The sequence below is a fragment of the Simochromis diagramma genome, unplaced genomic scaffold (genome assembly GCF_900408965.1).
Source record: "Simochromis diagramma unplaced genomic scaffold, fSimDia1.1 OVJJ01000302.1, whole genome shotgun sequence".
Taxonomy (NCBI): Eukaryota; Metazoa; Chordata; class Actinopteri; order Cichliformes; family Cichlidae; genus Simochromis; species Simochromis diagramma.
This window is the reverse complement of record NW_024386792.1, coordinates 6,246,117-6,268,294: the sequence shown is the minus strand read 5'-3', so window position 1 is coordinate 6,268,294 and position 22,178 is coordinate 6,246,117. Positions and strand designations below refer to the sequence as shown.

General features: G+C 38.8%; 1 protein-coding gene across 1 annotated transcript in view; it reads left to right on the top strand.

The window, feature by feature from the left end:
* Positions 1-625: 625 nt before the first annotated feature.
* tet2 (tet methylcytosine dioxygenase 2) overlaps positions 626-22,178 on the top strand; it is a 29,310-nt gene continuing 7,757 nt past the window's right edge. The window contains exons 1-2 of the mRNA XM_040024045.1: positions 626-1,411; positions 19,146-22,118. Of these exons, the coding sequence (XP_039879979.1) occupies positions 19,190-22,118 (2,929 nt within the window). The 5' untranslated portion in view covers positions 626-1,411; positions 19,146-19,189. The remainder of the gene's footprint in view (positions 1,412-19,145; positions 22,119-22,178) is intronic.

Genomic DNA, 22,178 nt, shown 5'->3' with positions numbered 1-22,178 from the left:
AAGTATTGAGTCAACAAATGTCATTGCAGCTAGGCAGGGACTGTGGGGAAAGAGGTGGGGTCTTAAGCCTGCAGTACAGATAATAGCAGATTATTTTAAGACAAGATCCACCTGGTAACTAGTTAGTTGGCCTTTCTTATGTGGCCAAATGGACAAATCGGCTTATGTTAAAAAAGTAAGGTTGAGGTGATAAGGCCTTCATTCATTTGGATTTACTTTGTTCCTCGAAGAAAAAGAGAAACACTAACACACTTTTCCCTGACAACCGATAATCCTTCCTAACGCTATCATCATTGGTGAGATTTATGAGATTACCTTTAGCAGTTTAACACCAAACAGACAAACATACACACATGCAAGTTGCGGCTACCTTTCAGAATCCTATGACAAAAACAGCAGTTGAAGTATTAATATTTGCCACCTTCCTAACACTTCTAACTTGTGTTAACTCAGCAACATTCCAGGGCTGAATTTCTCTTTTAAATCACCCTGATCCCCTTTCCCTCTCACACTGCACTCTCTTTTTTCAGGCCCACGTGGTGTGTGTCAACAGGAGGTGGGTCTTGGCAGACACATGAAGCAAAGTATGCTGCCCGCAGACTTGTCTTACAAGTCACTCTAAAGATGAACCAGTGGGCAGGCTAGAATGAATTTCCAACAGCAGTTGGAAATTCATTGCTCAACCGGATGGACTCCATAACTGGCCACATGTTGTTGTTTCTGCAGTGTTCTCAAAAAGGGAGTGCTCTTACACTTGAGGGAAATTTCTGCAAGCTGTGACAGAAAAAGAAAGAGATAAACTGAAAAAGGGAGGGAAAAAAACCCCTTAGTCACTTGGCTTCCTGTCTGAAAAAAAAAAGGAAGTGGGTGGAGACATTTTCTACACTGCCACAGTCAGATAGCTGAAACCTGTGCAATATTCAACAGAAAAGTATACTCTGTCTCAAACCCAGAATCCGGATCCACTCCAGTTCTTCAGGGCAATCCTAGTGTTCACTATTGTGTACGGCTGAGGAAAGAAGAAAAAGGAGGGAGCATAGGGGGGAAGGAAATCTGCCTCTTTGTGTGGGAAGGTCTCAGCAAGAAGGCGATTTTGTAATTATTTTAGGTAGACACCAAAGCAAGGCTCTTCCTCCTGACCTCCAAACAGCATCGTGTCCAATTTCTGTACCTCTGCTGCCTTACGGGAGTCACATATGAGTGTGCTTCTGAGGCTGCCAAACAGCGACACCCGGGCTTCTCCTGATGATGAGAGCCGACGTCAGACTGGTTTCCATGAATATTGATGTGGAGGATAGTCTGTTTCATAGAAGAACAGAAGGAGGCAAGATGGCTGCCTTTAGGATTTGTTAAAGAGGAGATCCAGACGGTTTGTTGGAATTTCTACAAAGTGGAGGGACGTGAAAGGCAGGTGAGAACTGGCTCGGCACCTTAATAATCCGTTTAGCCCTTTCCCCCCTGTAACCTTGTGTGTGTGTTTGGTGGTATTTAGTCAGATGAAGTACAGCAGATGCCCCACATCGTAAAAAGCAAGAGCCAACATAATAAGGGGGGGATATGAGATAAAGCTACTCCAACATGGCTGACAAATTCTTTCTTTTTTTGTGCCAGCTAAAACTGAAAGACAGCAGTTGTGTTTTCCTGTGTGTGCTTCTTGCTGCATTTGAATACATTATAGAAAACAGTGGACTTGTTCAGGAGTTAGTTTTTTTAAAAGCATAATTTAAATGCCTGTGTGACACTACCTTTACTATTCAACCCTGGCTTTTTCCTAAACACATTAAAAATGTATTCAATATGTAATATAACACAAACATTTTTGTATAAGTGACTTCCTATTTGTCAAAACACATTTGCAGCATTTATGTGTTATTGACAACTATTACAAAATCATAATTATGATTATATTGTCTTTTTTTTTTTTTTTTAATTAAATCTGGATTCAGATTTAGGTAGTTATCCACTTTGGTTTCCCCAATCCTTTCTCACTGATGTATATGTGCATTTTTATTCTGTTCAGCCTTCAGTAGGAGAGTAAAAGTCCAACCTAAGCATGTCCAGTAGTAAGTGCACAGAGTCTGCACGGCAGCAGAGCTGAAATAGCTTCTGGCTTTGTGTATATGAATCAGCTTTCATTGCTTTCACCACTGAATGACGAGCAGACACAAAGGCAAATCCCAAGGAGAAGCAAAGGAGAATAGAATCGTGGTGGCAGAGCGTAGTGTAGGTGGACAAGGTCAGAAAGCTATGAAGGAAATGAAATTCAATCCAACTGCACCATTAAGTGGGCGAACAAGACTGGTAATTCTGGAGATTTCCCTTACTTCCTTTAGAAGTTGACACTAAACACAAGGTTGTTATCAGGGAGCAACAACAAACATCAATTCTAAAAAACTGACCAACTTGGTGACTTCGCAAGACTATTTTGTCTATTTTAATGCATTACAAGGAGTAAGCTGTCACAGCTAACAGGGTGTTGTAGGTTTTGGATATAGCTGCTGACATAAAGATTATTGACAACACATTGTGCCTGTGTGACAGATTGTGCCTGTGACTTTCAGGGTGTATGAAATGTCATTATTTTAAAGGAATTGAAATAAAAAACAGCTATGTTGCCTTGTATGAATCGCAAATTAACAGAAGTACAATAACAGAATGATAGCAGTAACACGATCATGTATAAATCCTCATAGTTTTAAATACATGTAAATTGAGCTTTATTATAGGACGCCAAGTCTCCTATTAATTATCAAATGCATAATTATTTGTTGTTTCTGCTTGTGTATGTGAATTCACCTAAGATTAACATCTGAATGGCTCATTAGTATAACAAAAATATTTCAGAGGCTTCCATGCTAGGCTTGTGTATTGCGCTAACTGCAGTCGTCAGATAGCCATGTGGCCTCAGGGTACAAATTAAACAAAAGCAAGATGGAGACTAATGACTGACATTTAATTTGGCATCACACTTTAACAAGGCTATCTGAAGAACTTGTGCTTCGGTTTTTAACTTTAAATCAACACGAAAGTTTTCAGACACTGACTATTAGTGATCCATAAGGGCAAGATTAAAAGAGGTTAAATAGACAGTGAAGCTCCTTGTCAAATTACTAAAGACATTTACTAAGTTTTGGTTACAAAGTAGTATTTTTTTTCCTTTGATTGTCGATGCAGGCCATGCAGTTCCTGCTCTGTGGTACAACTATTAAAAACATATCTGGTGCTAGTAGAAGAGGATACTATTTAAGTCACAGAGTTTAAAACCAGCAGTAGTGGTATACACCTCTTGCGCAATACCATGCCTGTGTTTTGACACGATGAGCACGGTCACTGGCTGTGTAGCATCAACAAAAGTTCTTAAGCAAGAGTGCTCTCTGTAGCATTCATAAAGAATGTTGTGACTGCATGAGATCAGGTGAGCCAAGCCTTTGTGTGTGTAAGTGTGTACGGTGATCCCATTGCCCCACATAAACTAACAGACTGCAGATAATGCTTAGTGTGTCATTTGAAATACCAGACATTGTACTTTGATGAACAGAAATGAACCCACCTCATTTCTTGCTATGAGAGCGCACTATTAATCTCAGTTGTCTGATGTTATAACTTGTGGCTATATCTGCACTTAGTTCACTTTCCATTTTGTTTTTATTCTGTTTGCAATTCCGGTGCTCAGACCACCATACAAAAATATCATTTATGTCTGGTATGTATATCTTTTCTAGTCATCTGCTGTGTGTGACTGAATTTCAAGCTATTGCCATGTTCAATAACTTGCAACGGAGTGTTTATATACGCAAATGTAAAATGCATAAGCCGCTATTGAAATGTATAAAATAAAAATACCACCTTTGTGGATATACAGGGGTTGTGTCAGCTTTATGCAACTGACCCTTCAAGTTTTCAAACTAAAACTGGGTCAGCAAGCTTTCACAACATCCAAGAATGTGCACTAGTGTGGATGCTAAGTATAACAAAAACAATGTGGATCTATCCCATGTTTCTCTTTCTGTTGAGCTGGACTGTGCAAAGGATTTATATGTGCTAATCCTGAACTGCACAACTAATGCTACATAATAACAGAAATAAAAAACAACCACCATCTAATAGTTTTGCAGTTTTATATTTCTCTGCATTGCTGCTGTTACATCAGCAGCTGAAAAGGCATGAAAGCATTAATAGGGCTACAGGGGGCTGAGTGGGGGAAGGGCCATATCGATCAATCACATGCACATAGCTTCTCTCATCTATCCACACCTACAGATAAAGCCTCACGGGTGGACTGCTAGTTCGTCATGGTCTTAAGTTCCCTTTATGTCACTCCTGGGGCAAACACAATATCACCTTTGGGAAGAATGTCCAGTTGCCATAGCATTCCACAACAATGCTGTCTACTTAAAATACTCAAGCCTTTACCCAAGCCCTCACCTCTGACCCTGCCCTATCCAACCCATGTATTATTTTTCCAACCAGGAGCCATTTCAGAAATGACACAGAACAGGTCCAGTGGCAGGCTAGACATTTTAGATTGCACTACACCTGGCTGGCCATAGCTCAGCTGCTTTCCTAAGACAAAATGGCGAGATACTGAGCGTTGTATTGATTTCTGCAATATTGATTTCCCTTTTGTCTGCTGCTGGGGTTTTGTTTTCCTATAGAGAGCAAGGGAGTAGCAGCAAGCCACTATCAGATGCTTCAACAGTGGGATCACTCTGTGAGAACGCTGTCACTCATTTGAACATATCTTAATGTTCAAATGAGTGACAGTGCATTTACAGTTGGACGCAATTTATCATGAAGTGCGTTTTGACTTACTGCTGCAAAAATGTTCACATTGTTTTAGCATCAGTGAAACCTGTAGAGCTTTGCCATTTTTTTAGTATGGTGTTTGTTTTACTTTTACTATTGATTGAATATAAACTGCATTATGTAAGACAATGTCTATTAACTGAAGCCAGATCAAAAAAATATGTCACTAATAAGACCACCAAACCAGATGGCCCTAACTTGTTAAAGTAATTATGATCCGGTCTGAGATAAAAAAAAAAAAAAAAAAAGATATTCATAACCAACATATGCTATAAATATGACTCATAGCCTCCTACTACGAAGCGGTGCGCCGTTAGCCAAGTTGACGTTTAATTATCGATTGAGAGAGATAAGACTGCGTTTGAGTGGCACAGGGCCGGAGAGAGGGTTGCTGGCCCTGTGAGCGTATATCGATGTCAGGGTTTACCTCAGGGGTGAGACAGAGAGGGCAGGGACTCAAAAGCTTCCTCCACGTGAACACGCACATGGCCGTTCTGTTTACAAACACTATCCCGGCATTCCGCAGCAAGGAAGGCAAGTGAGATGTTATGTAACCACCCCTAAGCGAATAGCATCTCTTCCCGCTTCTCGCCAGGCCGCTCCTCCTACGCTTGGATGATCTTCTTAAATACTGTTGTCGCTGGTTGCGCTGACAGAAGTTAAGAATAGAAAAAGAAATTCAAAAGTCACTTCAGTCACTGTCGGTGTCTTTGCCTGAGACTGTGGCGAGACTGTGAGCAGGTCTTTTTCTTTGTGCCATTCTACATTGCTCTCGTGCAATTCTAATAGCATCAAGTCCGGAGACTAAAGAGGCCTTAAATGTGCCGTAAGCTTTTTTTGTGATTACAGCTTACAAAGCCATCACATGGGCGCAGATACCGTGGAGGACACAGTGTAGTCCACAGTAATGTCTCCATTGCACAGTCCTGCATGCTTAATTGGATTATTCATTAAATATTTCCTGGATACATTCATTAATCAATTTAGAGCACCAAGTTGCAATGTAGTACTTAGCATTTTTGTTACTATTATTAGCAAGAGAAGCCTAGCAATTCCCTTAAAACATGCACATGGCATCTCTTAATGCTTGACATGAAAATCTTTGCAGATAAAAGCAAAACCAGGAAACAATAACTCCTGAAAATGATGGGGAAAACTTGATAAACCATATGCATACATACTTTAATCATTCACACTAGTGGCCAATTTATAATCACCAATTAATGGAAAATCCAGGTCTTTGGCCTGTGTGAAATTGGGAAAACCAACACACCACTACACCACCACTCAGATCCCCCATCATTGCTCACTTCCAGTTAAATGAAATCAACCAAAAAGTGGAGGTTTAATTCAGAATTATTTATTGGAAAAGAATTTGCCTGTCAAATTGCATCTTTTGTTTTTTTTTATAATTTTATTTTTTAAAGGTTAGTAATAATATCTAAAAAGTGCTGAAACTATCAAAATCTGCAAAGCTTTGTCATTATAGCACAATCTAAAGGAGGTCCAAAATGGTTAAAACAGTTGCTTTTGATTACTACTTGCCCTCTTCTAAAATGGATGTTAGATATGAACCATTTTACTGCTGCGAGCTGTCACTATAAAGGCCCCCTGTGGTCTACACAAGAAGCATAAAAGTAGACAGCTGGCCAAGACTGCTATTAAAAGTGTAACCCTACCAGAGGCTTTGAGTGACATCACTAACCAGTTCTGGGGAGTTAGAGTGGCTGTGGCTTAATATTAGGTTTCCTAAGTGGAATGTACAATTGCAGCAGTTGGAATCTTTCTGAGCCATAGTGCCCAGTGATAACTGAACTGGGCTTCATCCACTTGTTTATGATAGGAAAGGTTGAAAGTATGACTTCAACTCTTGTCCTGAAAGAATACAAACTCTTGCCTAGAAAAAAAATTGCAGTATTTAAGTAATGGACTGCCACAATTTAATGAAATATTTATGAAAACACTGAAACAATACACTGTTTACAGAGGCTATACTTAGCAATTCATTCTTGAGGTGTGGGATGACATATATGATTCATACAACCCATACTCCATACACAAAAATATTCCTCTCAGAAGGATTTGTGATTCCCATTCAATGAGTCACGTGCCTCCTACTGAGTGAAGGTAAAGAAGGAGCTTAGAAAACAGCGGCTTAGGTCAGGCTGCTTAGAAACCAATGAGGGATCATCTCAAAAGCTTTCCAGAAAACTAGAGAGCATGTAGAAATGTTTCTCAGGCAAAATGACTGTTAACCCTCCTGTGATATATTTTTGGCTAAACATTTATTAAAGTAAAACGAAAGAACCTGTTGCCAAACTTGCCTTAGTTTGTCATGACAAAGAAAAGAAAACACAAACTTCAATGAAACCAAAATTTGCACTGATATCCACTTACGATCCCTTTGCCCCCGTGTTTGTGTGGCATACTTTCCCTCCATTAATAATTCTGCATTTTGCTCTGTTTACTGTCCACCTCCGCTTCCTGTTCATCCACAAGCTGGTCTGGATTTGAATACTGCAAACAGTCTAGAAGCCTTCTAGGCTTTATGGATCATGCTAAATTATAGTGGATATGAATTTTAAAAAATTAAGCGGGAAAGTCACTTAGTAGTTAACATTTGCAACTTTTTACATAAAATTGCTATATATTAATAAAATCAAAATTTAATGATTTTTATATCATTTAAATCTATGAAACTAGAAATAGTGATAAGATGCCATAATAGATAGCAAAACTGATGAATGAGTTTAAAGAAAATTTTCAGAAATGTTGGGATAGGGGAAGCAAATGACTTCATAGAGAAAAGAAACCATGAATGCTAAATGGTAGATAGGTTCCAGAGAAGCGCATTGCATGATCCAAAATCTGTCTTTTTTCAAAGAAGGCTTTTGTTGTTTTAACAAGAAAATGCTAAACCATGTTCTGCACATATTAAACCAGCATGGTTAAAAGAGTAAACGTGTCTAGGAGCTAAACTGACCAGCTTGCAAGTCCAGAGTAATCATTGGTCAAATGTGAACAGTTGTTCTCCCTAGTTTCTAAACACTTATAGTATTGCTACTTTTTTGTCATTTCATCATTTAAAGTAAGCATTTGTTTTTGAAAAACAATAGAATTTCTCAATTCTAAGATTAGATGATTCTAAACTTCAAACATCATGAATAATTTCACTTTAACATAATTTGGATATTTCCATTTTAAACAACATATCTAAACTTGACCTTTAAATGTGCTGATTGACACAGATACAAATGTAGGCCTCTGAATATGTGGCACAGTTGAATTACTGGCAGGATCAACCCATAAAGAACACGTGTGCACCACAGCAATGCAACCTCTTCTGCAGTCAGCCATGCTAGGGTAATGGTTAGCCCAGATGGGCTTTGAAGCGCTCATAGGACGTTGCCGTGGCTACCATGCACTCAGAAATTAACTTTTGCTCTTTGTGCAGTTCATCAAGTCAGTCAGATATATTGACTGTTGCATAGACAAAGGGCTGGAGAGAGAAAATAGAGACAAGCCCTCTGGAAGGAAGAGTGTAGTACTGTGAGGGGTTGGGCGCAGGTCAGTGGGTTTGTACGCTCAGAAGCCAGTGTCTTCAGTGTCCATGTGATCCAGCTTGATGGCAAAAAAGATTTAGACACTATGTGTCAGCCTCAGAGCCCAGCAAGGATTCTTTGTAGCACACGTGGTGACTAAACTGGAAAAATAAAGGCTAAAAAAGTTTTTGGAGTGACATCAAGTTCAACTGCAACTTTCAGGATTGACTGCTCTGGGGGAAATATTCAATGCTGAGGTCAAGGTAAACAACGTCAAAGACAATGTCTTAGTGAAACGTTGTTGGAGGGAAGGCTGTGGGTGAACAGATTTGGTCTGAATGAATACAGACTCTTGTATAAAAAAAAAAAAGCATGCAGCTTTTAAGGAAAATATTGTGACACTTGCTATTGGTGGCCACAAATAACACAAGGCAGAGTACATGACTGCTGATTCCTGAATGGCTGCCATAAAACAATACAGTGTTTGCAATGGCTATACTTGTTAATTCATTCTTGAGGTGTGAGAGATAATTTACATGATCTGTGACCTTATTGTCTATTATCATGGGCAGCTGACCATTTGGTTAATACTGAATCAACCCAGTAGCTAAAAATTAATACAGTGCACTTTGAAAATATTCAGAGCAAGAACAGTGAAGGATGACCAAGAATCTCTGTGCCACTGTGTGAAAATGGAAAAAACTTATAGCAATCCAACTGACTCTGTGGGCATGAATATTGAATATCTGCGCTTTATTGCTGAGTCACTGGTGACAAAATTCTCATTAAATCCAACTTGAAATTTCAGTTGATGTTGCTCTCAGAGTTGGAGAAACAAGACTGTATGGCCTGATAAACAGATTCAAGTTTTTCCTGCTCAGTCAGACACCTCACTTGAATCAAATTAAGTATACCTGTAGAGAACTAGAATCTCTCTCTACTGACAGTACCCATTAAACCTTCATGACCTTCACAGATCTGAAAAGAAAGAATTCCCCAAATGGTGCAAAGTTTGTTGCATCTTACTCAAAAACACTCAAGACTGTAACTGCTGCCAATCACACCTTAACAAAGTGTTTAGAAAAGGGTCTAAATAGAATCTAACTCAAATATTACACATATTAAAAAATGTCCGGACTACAATTACATTTGAACCAAAATTAACAACAGTAAAAATAGTTTACTCAGGCCCAATGTGAGTCAAATGGAAGACAAAAGTAAAACATGCCCACACAATGTTTTGCATGTGTTTGTCATATTCCCAGAATACCAGCTGAACTAGTTGTATCAGAAATGTTCAAAGATGGGGTTTAACACCTTCAACAAACAACTTGAGTTACTCATGACACTGTCAACCACAAGAAACAAATCATCAGCTATTCCTCAGACTTAACCCACAATTAGACCCAGTAAAAGAATTACAAATAATAATATCTATTAAATGCTTTGGGTCTAATATAAGGGGGAACACAGTTTCTCTGGAAAAAAAGAGTCAAGACATAAAACCTCACCCATCAGCAAAAAAAAAAAAAAAGTTTTAAAAAATGAGTGTTTGAATTGGTCTTGAATTAGCAGTGAGGGTGATTATAATTATGAATGGCCATGCAGATGATATCCATTAATCTTTTCCCTCTCTAAGTTTGTATTTTTCCCTTGGGGAGAAGTTAACTGAATAGGTATTGTACATCGTTCCGGTTTTACTTGTCTAACCATTTGCATATATTCCAGCTAGATGATTTCGGGCTCATCTAAAGTAAATGATGTGCCTAAGTAGTGTCAGGTAGTGTACATATTTAAATAAATAATACATAATGTTTGCCCTTTGCCAAAAACAGTGAATTTAAAAACTGACTGACATTCCCTTCAAGTGTGTGTTCAGGTTTTTAAATATTTAGATATTAAGATATAGCGTTTATGGCTTTGCTGTTCAATTAGCATTCACTGGAAGTCTACTATCTTGCATCAATTACAGTCATCAGTTTCAGCATGATTAACCATCTCATGAATGCTGCATGCTACAGACTTACTTTTCATTTGTTTTTGTTTGCTTGTTTTTGCATGTCTATCACATTTCTGCAGAACACATATAACCTGATTTGTCCTGTGTATATCTGTACTATATAGCATACATTAGATTAGAGGACTGGTTTGCTACATGAAATGAATGTAGGAAACAACATCTTACAGTTCAAAAGAATTACACTAAGTTTGATTAGTTAAAATTTTACTCTCTCAAATAAAACTATAGTTAGGTAGTTATGTTTAAATATAACCAAAAAAGGCAACGAGACAATAAGCTGTGACAGCACAAAGACTGCATTAGGAATCTCCACAAGTATGCCACATCTGCCTTGCATTAGACATCAAGAACAATGTAGATCGTACAGATCCCTTCTTCATATGGATGGGGAGGAGGCTCTCTGGCCAAGAAATTACAAACAGAAGTTTATGCCATCTATGTGTCTGATTTGATCTAATAATCTTGGCTTAAGATTCCGTTAAAAAAAACAAAAGGATTACGCTTTTATTTACATGTCTTTGCATTTATGCATCGATGTAATGTCCCCATCAAAGTGAACTTTAGAAAAGTGTAACGTAGAGACAGTTTTGTGTCATATTTAAAGGTAAGCGTGTCATATGTGAGCATGAGTAATTTATTCATCATGAATGATCCCCTCGATAACCGGATTCTACCTCCACTGTTGCCCTGGTTGTGGTTAATTACTCAGGGGTGAGAAACCGAGAATTAAAAAAAACAAAAAAACCAGATCTCTCACTCCAGGATGCCATGTGATACAGACATCCGTACATCACAATTTTGTCATTAGGCCATATACAGTATCAATAGGTAAATGCTGTGCTGAGGAAAAAAGAAAATAGACCTGAAGTTGTACCATTCAAAGTCAGTTGCTACCCCCATGCAGCAAAGCCTTGCAGCAACCTTTGTTGTCATTAATGGAACCAATATGTGTCCCATCAGCAACTCACAGCCTCAAGCCTCTGCATTCCTGGTAATAACCTTCACATGTATCTGCATCTGCTCTATAACCAGCTCAAAAGATCACCCTTAACAGAAACTTTCTATCTGCCAAACATTAGACAGATGCATTAACAGAAAAGACTTTCTAAAGGTCCATTCTCTACACCAACCTATAACAGTGCTACATTCTAACAACTCAAATGTACTTAGTGTGTAGTGTGGTGTAAATGTGCTTATTTGTATGTGAACACAAACAACGTTATCGTAACAGGCTAAGTAACAGGCCAGTACCTCACAGTCTATAAAGAGACCAAAGTGTGTAACAAAAGGTGGTTTTAGGTATTGGTTTCAGCTGTGTCGAAATCAGGAAACTGAAATATGGCAACAAAGGTCTGACAAGTACACGAGGTTTACTTTTATCTAGGTTTTCGACCCTAATTTTACTTTCCTGTTTAAAATGTTTAGATAGGTTTGTGTCCCATCTGAGTGTAGATGCCAGTTTCGTTAAGCTCCCTTCATGTGCAGCAACAAGATAGAAGCACTGAAAACATTAAAATGCCTTCTGACTGCCGACGCAGGGGGGCCCTTTGTTTCTTATTAAAAAAAAGTGTCATGTGTTGTTCAGACTGATAGAAAGAATGAGAGGGACAAAGCATAAATCACCGTGGGATGTGCATTGTACACGCTGTGTGAGCAAGCCATGTGACATAAATCACAAGTGTGAGATGCCTGATAAAGAGACTCTGGGGTGCAATACAAGAACATAACATAACATCTGTCCTATTGCGCCTGATGAACATTTGACCATCGTTAACAACACATGCTTGAGGGACAATACTTCACATTGTGCCTTATGAATTGATGTGTGTCTTCTGGTTTTCTACACTTTCCAGTCCATCACAGTTTATCTGTAAAAAGATTTTCTCTGAGGGAGTCAACTCCTTTTGTTGATAAGAGTTTCCTTGTGTTTGCCCATTTATTGATGGGGTATTAAAAAGTAGACCCAAAATAACCCATAACAAATAATAATAAGATTGAGAGTATGATATTTCTGCAAAAACTTTAGTAACCTTAGATGAATTTCAAGCTTGGAGTTAAAAAAAAAAAAAGATTGTTTGCATATTAGAGGAAAATAACTGCTTGTTTACATTGTCAGCTGGAATGCTGAGTTGCTAGAGGTCGTTGGGTTTGTAGAACAGCAAGTTCGGCTCTATATTTACATCAGGGATTTGATCGCTGTAGAATGCAAGTCATCTGACCTAATTACCCCGGTAAAGCGTTGCTAAGGATGAGATTTAACTCACGGTTGAGCTGCCTATAGTCTGACCAATCTAACTGGCCGCACTCTGATCAAATAACATTAAATGTAAGTAACATTTATCATCACGCTACCATGCAGTTTTTTTGCAGGGAAATCTCATGTTTCTGCAATTATGTGGAAATAATTTGAGTTAAACCATCCACCTAAAAAATATGCATAAGAGGAAACTAAATATTTTAATGGCTGGCTGTCCTGTGCAATGATATAGGCATAAATTGCTATAGCTATAACATATACAATATTTCAGAGTCATTATTATATACAGCTGTTAGAAGTTTCAAATACTTCAGACATTCTTCAAAGTATGTTGTCACATATTCTCATGTGCAGCAAAACTGAAGTCCAGTTAGCCAAAGTCATCTTATACACACAATGAAAAAAATTGGATTTCAATTTGCATGCTATCATTGCTTTCAAATGTTTTAAAATCTACTCAGTATCAATACTTGTGGCTAAAAGAAGAGGAAGCAACATTGCAATAGTGAAGCAATGGTTCAGTTAGAAGATATTACAATTTTAAAAAAAATTCATATCTTTCCTTTTTACGAGACAGTTCACAGAGCATGTAGGGTTTCTCTTTATTACACAGTCAGAAAATGTATAGTCTTTAGCCTGGGTGCATGCTCAAGGTTCTTATCTTTTAAAGCAGGAAATTACAAATGCACTCTTTTCAACAAAGAAAAGGAAATGTGCACTTGAGATTATGGCTTATTCTTGGGACTATTCTACAAAAGTGCGGTGTGGCTTGGCAAGCATGTATTTGATTTACAGGTCTGCTACACATCTTGCTTTCTTTAACAGCAAGGCTCCTTAGCATTGCTGCCTAGGTCTAAAGCTTAAAGCGCAGAGACCTGAGTCTTCCAGCAGCTGTCGTTGGAGGTGAATGTCACATATGGCTGCCAAGTCACGCCAAACAAACCCCATCTACTATGGCAGTTCTCATATTTCACTCGCTCACTCTGGGAATAACAAAAACACAGTGGAAGTCGAGTGTATTTAACACTGTTGCACTTGTGCTATGAAGACAAAGCAATGTGTTACAGACTGCATATTCCCTACACACATAATTTAATGCAAAAAAGAGAGATCATTTGTCATGTTGACTGACAGACTAAAATTACACTCTCCTTAGCAAACCAAAACCCTTTATTTTTAAAGAAAAATATTGATTGTTCAGGCTACTGATAAGGCCCTCTTGTGTAAACTGCGTCCATTGTTTTGCAACACTAGTCCCACTGTGTCCATAAGTCCACTCTTGTCTATAGGCTTCAAAGCACTTTACAACTTGTCATCTATTAATGGCAGCAAATGCATAGTTGCATAGGTAATAACTATGTACAACAGCTGTTCTCAACTGTACTAGTTCGATGGCAGGGAGCAGATGAATGGCAGACATAAGTAAAGATGAACCTGAAGCGTAATTACAAGGCAGAGGTAAGGCTGTGGCAGACAAAAAGAAACCAAACGACAGTAAATAGGAACAAAGAAAATGACAACAAAGGTCTGTTGGGTATTCAGTTCCAGCCATGTAAGCTGAGTCATATCATAAACTGAAACAGAGTGCTCATTCCCTGGTGGACATCAGCTATAAGAAAGAAAACCAAAATAGATCAAAGCATTATAACTCCCAGCAGGCATCCACACTAAAGTCACCGCAAAGCTATGCCTCAGCTTAGTTTAGTGCTCTACGTCCGGACCAAAAATAGATCTTTCCATAAATCACATCTAACAAATAGTTAACAGGATGAAGCCAACACTTCAAATCTGCTAAAGCACTCAGGAGAAACAGGATCTACAACTTTGCATGGATGTTATGTGTGTTTTTTATGTTTGTACGAAAGATAGACGCACACACAGCTGGGATCTCTGGCTTTGTTCTGGGTTTGCAAAGATTTTTTTGTTACCAGTGTGGGTGTATCCTACTGTGACAAGCTGCTTGGCTCAACTTGGTCGGTTGTAAACCCTGGAGTGTCCCGCAGGAATAGAGCCGCACTGTAAGCGGCTTTGAGCCAGTGTTCAACTCTTGACTTTGTTACTGATTTACAGACTGTTGTGAGACCCAGAAAAACAAAGTAGTAGTCACAAGGGGTCAGGGGGTTCCCGTCATTTGTCTGCCTCACAGAGACATCTTTTAAAAATCAAGTTTTAAAATATGATTTTTATTTAAAAGAGTTAAAAATACGGGTGCAATAGTAATTCAAGTACAAATCCAGAGAGAAATACTTCTGTTTTTTTTTTTTTTTAAAGGAAGTGTTACATTGTTACTCATTCAAACAGAGATGGTTAAGTAGGCAGTAACTTTAGGCAGTACTCTCCGTACTTTTCAGAGATTATTATCATCTCTCATCTTTTGAGTCTTGTTTTGTTTTTTGTAGCAAACTGCACAGTAAAAAACAGATTCAAACAAGAATTTGTAAGATTAGCAGATGAGCTGTTATGGATGAGAAAATTGAAATGCTGCATAAATGAAAATGCCTACTGCCATTCATCATAAACAGCCAAGCTTATTGCTCTTACTGTCCTCATTTGTCAAAATAACAATACCTTGGTTTTAATACCTATGACCTATGACATAATCCTAAATGGGTTCAGTGTCATTTCTGATCAGAGTCATTTTTATAGAACTATGTCAACCCCAGTATTAAAACTGCCAGTTGGACAAAAATTTCTCAATAAATTCACTTGGCCAAACAGTTTTCTTCTAAATATTCTTCCGTGACATGTTAGCATGCTAGAATAGTCCACCGTTTTGCTAGCAGTGAGCCATCTTGTCAGTCAGTATTTTTATTTCATAGTGTCATCTTTTCAACACCCTTTTTTATTTTTTGTGTGTACAAAGTCTGCAGAGGTTTTCAAGGTACCTCAGAATTACACTGATAACCCCTGTGCTGAGCCTGGAGCACTTACCTGTCTATGGTCATGCCACTGCACCTCTGGCTGGTGTTACTTTAGTTTGTTCTATACCTCACAAGAACTGCGGTAATTGTGTTGCCAAAGATTTTTGCCTGTTCTCTTACTCTGCTCTGTAAATTTCCCTGTTAACATCAATGTGATGTTAACAGATCAATTCATAACCACATTCATCCAAGTGAGTTAACTAGAGATCACAAATTTAAGTGTGAAAGGTTTTGTAAGATTTATCTCACTGACCACAGATTCATTTCAATATATCACACAGAAGTTTCTACTTTGGAGTTGCGTATTTCAGTATAGCTATTATAAAGGTCATGATATTGATTGCTCGTAAAGGTCTGCAATTTAAATCACTTATTGTTTCCACTAATGGTACATAAGTGGCAAAAGCTTGTGATTTCAGTTGTTTCGTTTCCTTTTTTTTTTTTTTTTTAAACTGTCGACTGGGTGTTGAAACCTTGCAAAATGGCAAACACAAATTTCAATGAAGTTCTAAAAAATCTTCAAAAAATGATACATAAAATAATCAAAGTTGTCAAAAAGACACCTTTGAGGTTCATCTCCCTAGCTGTGCCAGGAGCTTTCTTTGTTTTTAGTGTGTTGCTTCCCCTTTCCACGTGCTAACCAGCCACTGGCAGCTCTGTTGTGACAACAGTGGAATCTTTTAGGAACCTTGTAATAGCCTTGCTTGTTAGTAGGAGGTTTAACGCTCTAAATTTGGCGGTCTGGAGGGCTGCTAATGTCTTGGAAGAGTGATTGATAGAAGATCATTATGATAACCAGCTTCTCCAGACTAAGCTTGGCCTGGCAGTTTCCTATCATCTTGGTCCAAATGAGTGGGCCACATGTAATTTTTTTTCTTCATTCTTGATCTATTTAGTTTTTAACTATTTATGAATTGAGGAACTTTTTAAAAAAGCTAGTCACATTTTTTTTTCTTGAAAGATGAAAAGGTTTTTCACCCAAAACTTTCTTAAGCTGTTACCACAGGAACTTGATTTTAAAGCCTTAAAAGAATATACACCAGACAGGGTGTCATTATGTATGATTGGATATATTAAATATTTGACTAAAATGACACAAATTTAAGATATTTGCCTAAATTACTGAGCCTAGCATGTGTTTATGTGAACGACAGAGGTTTTCCTTCTAAATTTAATGAGCTTCAAAGTTTATAAAGCTGCGGACATAAGTTCTTTGAATGACAACAGCTGTTCTGTAGCTCTAACAGGTTCCAGATGTTATAATTGTGCCCAGTGATGGAGTATAATTATAGTACCTCTCCTATTTAGCATTTTTTTCCTTTCCTGCTTCCCCAGACATCAGTCAATACCTATAGTGAACCTCATAGTTGGTTTACAATAACAAGACTGCTTTTGTGTGAATCTAAAGCTGCATACAATTATGTTAGTATGGTATTATTATAACATTTTAAGATAGCCATAGCAACTGGCATCTGTTGTGACATTTACTTATTTTAAGTGTATTATGTGTTTATATGTTGTAAGTGAATAGTTTACATTTCTAATTCTTAAAAATCTAAAACAATTTTAACTTCATTAGATCGGTGCTGTCCTGTTGAAGATATTGTCTCACACCCGGCATTGGCAACTAGCATTTTTCACCCTGATTGTAGATATTCAGAAAAAGACAACTGGGTAACAAGACAACTCAGTGTCAGTCATCGATCACTTCAGTTATTCTCCTTTATCCAGTTTGACTTTAATACTGAATTAGGGCCCCTCTTGGTGCTCAAAAAAATTCCTTTGGCATCTGCAAAAGAGTTTCTAATAATTATGATGGATTAGACTGCAGTTCATTGTACCTGTGCACTGCAATGGTTTTGCAGATGCTGTAGATGTGACATGCGTTAATAATTAAGAGCAGCAGATAAAAATCAATGTTCAGCTCGAATCGCTTTTGCTTGCTGCTAAACCCTCTACTTCATATTCTTGATATATTAATATTAACATAGTTTTATACATAGGTATAATTCTCTAGAATTTAAATTAAACTTAGGAAAGTACAAAACTCTGACTGCCTGTCTCTTGGAACTGAACTGTGATTGTATTTAACATAAACATTTTACAAACATGGTGTCTAAAGGGATACATAGACTGGATGGCATCATCCTGGTTTTCACCAACACTGACAGGAATCTTGGCCAGGATTTATCCTTTACTGCTTACACTAAACAAATATCTCTCATCTTCATAACTAGAAACTGAAATGGGAGACATACTGAAAGTGATACTGAAAAATTTGTTAATGCAATTGTTACTTGTAGACTGGACTATTGTAATTTAACAGGCTGTTAAAGCACCATGAAAAGCCTGCAGTTGATCCAAGACATGGCAACAAAAGTACAAACAATGACTAGAAAGAGAGCTTATAGGCTGATAGGTGTGCATTAATAGGCAAGCCTGCACTTAAAATGTCATAGAACAACTGATCAAGTACTTTCAAGACACTTTTCGTTGACATGATCAGTTCAAAAATGTAACTCACAGTCTAACAGAGGGAGGTGAAGTCTATGAAAGGTCCTGCTGTCATCTGATAAACATTCAGTACCCAGCTTAAATACATTACACTATGTGCTATATTCAAAAATAGGCCTCTAATTTAAGAGTACTTAGTAACACTAAGAGTTTGTTAGCAGTGTAAATGTGAGTCATAAAAACATTTAAATAAATATGGTTGGTGTTAAAGGACTGAAATGAAAAGACTTTACACAAAGGTTTACACAAAAACATAATAATGAGGCTACACTTAAAAATCAATCTGGTGCTCTTGGGTAAATCAATTTTCCCTCATTTGTTTAGGATGCAGAAATGAAAGGTATCTAACTATATATAGGGCAAATGCATATTACACTATCTCTACACCAGCAGTCCCCAACTCCTGGGCCATGGACCGGTACCGGTCCGTGAGTCGTTTGGTACCAGGCCGCGAAAGTTGAGGCTCGGGTGTGAAATTTATGGTTTTCAGGGTTTTCATCGTTAACTCTTTTCCCATGTTGTAGTTGTGTTATTTTGCAAGAAATATTTATGCGTTACCATAGAGACCAGAGAGCATTAAGGGGCAGAGAGGAGGACGTTACTCTCAAAGTTGTTAGCACATTTCAAGAGGATGCTGCTAATAAATTTACACAATGACACAATGAATTTGCGTTTATTATTATATTTACAAAATACCAAAGTTTTTGTCTTGGTCGTATCATTTTATTTTGTTGTATTTATCCACAACACCTTAAAGGCCGGTCCGTGAAAATATTGTCTGACATTAAACCGGTCCGTGGCGTAAAAAAGATTGGGGAACGCTGCTCTACACCACCCAGCCATTTTTGTCCTTTTAGTATTAGCATGGACGCATTTGCTTTCACAATGCATTACAACTGTTGACACATCCCTGACCTAACCTTGACCTGTATTTCTAATGGATAGGTACACAATCAAATTTTGCTGAGGACTAATCGTTTTGACACAATAGTTTTATGACTGTTTGCAAAAGACAAAAAATCTTATTTAAAAAAATATGTTTATATTTAAATCAATTCAATAGCAATTTCCTTCCTGTCTTTCAGGACGGACAGAGGGCAGCCTTGTGTATGGACTCTGAGCAGGCCAGATGGAAACAGAAGAGAAGAGACATGAGAAGGAAGAAAGTTTGATATTAGAGCAATTTGGCACATCTCACAACATCCCTCATAAACTCCAGAATGGAGGCCAGTTTTCAGAGGGAAATTCTCTGCAGATCACTGGGGATAAAAACTGGAACCATTATAAACCCAGCACTGATGCCAACACTTTAAAACGGCACAGGGAGAACTGCAACAACCCTGCTTCAGAACAAGGGTTGCTGGATCAAGGATCCTACATCATGAATGGAGAACTGATGAATGGAGAGTTAAAGCATGCACTTACTGAACAGTCCTTATTGGTCCATCAGTCCAAGAAAACAAAAATAGATTCTGAGATTAAAGGAAAGGATGACATAAATTCAGATTTATTGGAAAAGTTTCCTGAACTGACAACAACAAATGAATTTGGATGCAATTCCCAAACGTCAGATATTAAGTTCGATAGCAGGAACTGCAATTTTCGTAACAGAGATATTTTCTGTGTGCCACGAAATAAACAAGTTCCAAATGGTGCTGTATCATCTCCCTCAACCATAGAAAGCACCCCAGGTGATTTGTTAGAGAAAACTTTGTCTCAGTATTATCCTGAGCAAGTCTCAATTGCACCACAAACATCTGGGTCACAATTAGATGCTGTCAATAATTCACTGCCTGATAAACTGTCCAGTGAAGGTGCTCAACTTCCCCCTATGACCTCAGGATTGCCCAATTCAGCACAGATGCCTGGCTCACAGCAACAGCAGGCTCAGGCATCTGGAAATACTGAAGGAGGCAACAATTATAACTCTGTCAACTATGTACTAAATGGATACTCCAATAATTTTGGAGCAGACGACCAGCAGACACAACAACATCAGCAGTCAACACCATCTTATTCTGGTGAGGAACTGGCTCTGGGACAGCTGTCAGGCATGATCCTGTCTACAAATAATGCCAAAATCCCACAACAGCATCCAAATGGTGCGCAGTGTTATCAGGATGACACACGTCATCAAGGCGTATATGTAAAAGCCCACCAGGAGTTTAACGGCAGTTCCTTTCCAAACTGCAATAGTTCCCTACAGCCAGCAGAGGCAGAATACGAGTCCTTTCCCAGTTCTGGGACACAGAAACTGGGGCATGGTGAGGAAAACACGTCTAGTCAGCATCTGCAGCATGGCACTGATAGGGATCGCCACTATGGGATTCAAACCCAGAACTTTCAAGAAAATGCTGTAAACCCACTTAGAGCTGAGAGTCAGGGACCCATGGGATCCAGACTCCAACAGTTACACCACACTGGTATAGAAAACGGGATGGAAAACACGTCTCAGCAGAGAGCCAATTTATCTTGTTCTACCCCTAACCAGAGAGGCTGGAGAGAACTGAATTCTTCACATTCCCAACAGCCACCAACAAGTGGCCCATCATCTCAGGCACAAGAGCAGGATCTGTGGAGGAACTTCTCTACTAAGTCTATGTCAGAACAGCAGACAGCTAACCCCCCGGATCATGGCCAGATGTTTGAGCCAAACCCAACGCAAAGATTTCAGACACAGAGAGTTTTCTCTGATGGCAGCCAGGGGTCTAACTTCCAGAAGAAACAGCAGGATTATCTGCCAATGCAAACTCATTGTGCTTCAGCTCAGCACAACACTGCCTCTGAGTGGCAGCAATCAAATTCTGAAGGAGCTCAAATGCAGCCGTCTTTAGCCCAGAAAATGCCAGAGCAGCAAAACTTCACTCAAAATCAACAAGTTGACAGTCGCTGCCACTCCCAGATGCAGTCAGAGCGCTTATGTGAGGACAATGACCTCCAGGAAATATTGTCACCTGGGTTTTTGGCAACACAGCAACAACAGCACTGTCAGCTCCAACGGCCAATGTCCCAGCCACCACAATTCGAAGCGCAGCAACTAAAGTCTCCCAGTTACAGACCTCACAGTCAGCCTCAGCCAGGTCAGCAGCTGCTTCAATCCAATCAGCCTTTTGGAAATGGTCCTGCTCAATCCAGCAACCAACACGTCCAGCAAAATGACCATGCAACATTTAGTAATATTAACACAGTAGAGATGTCACAACATCAAAGGCAGTATCCACCAAACTCAGGCAGCACTAACCTCAAGCAATTTCAACCACAGCAGCCTAAAAGCCACTGCCACCAGCCCAACCACGTGGACTTTCCCCCAAACTCCACACAGTCACAACCTCATTTACCACAAGGTGCTTTAAGCCAACAGGTCACAAAACAAATGTATCCCAAAGCTGAACAGCAGCTGAAGACATCTTGCACTCAGTTCCAAAGGGGACCTCAACTACCTCTGGGACCGGCAGGTCCCCACGTAGACTTTCAGAGGCATGCAGCCCTACGTATGCACCTGTTACAAAAGCAAGAACGCCAGGGCTCTCCTCAAACCCCTCAGAACTCTAGTGACCCTAAACATATCCAGAGAGCTGTGAAAATGGAAAATGGACCCAGATTTGAAATATCTGGGTTACAGAACCAGGAGCATCAGATACACATGCGAGAGGCAGGTAGAATACAAATTAAGCAGGAAAACCAACAATCTCTGTGTGAGCAAAGTAAGAAGCAGGCAAGTATCATAGCCTCTATGGAACAAAGCCTGAGACAATACCAGCTTTCACCTGTGTTTGAGAAAAAATCCATTGTCATCAATGCATTGAATAAAGTCAAAGTAGAATCTTCTGGGCCTGTCACAATCCTGTCAACCAAAACTGATGTGAATGGAGTAGAATCATCAGCACTTGCCTCATCCACTGAAGTTCTTAAAAAAACACCTGATTCCACCCCTAAGAAGGAACAACTTCTACAAAGTTTTGTGGATTCTCCTGTGAAGCTATTGAATACCCCTATAAAGAATCTTTTAGACACCCCAATGAAAACACAGTATGATATTGCATCCTGTCACTGTGTTGGTAAGTCTCTTAAGTTCAGCCTAAAACAGGATGGACCAGTTGTATTGTATATATTAATAT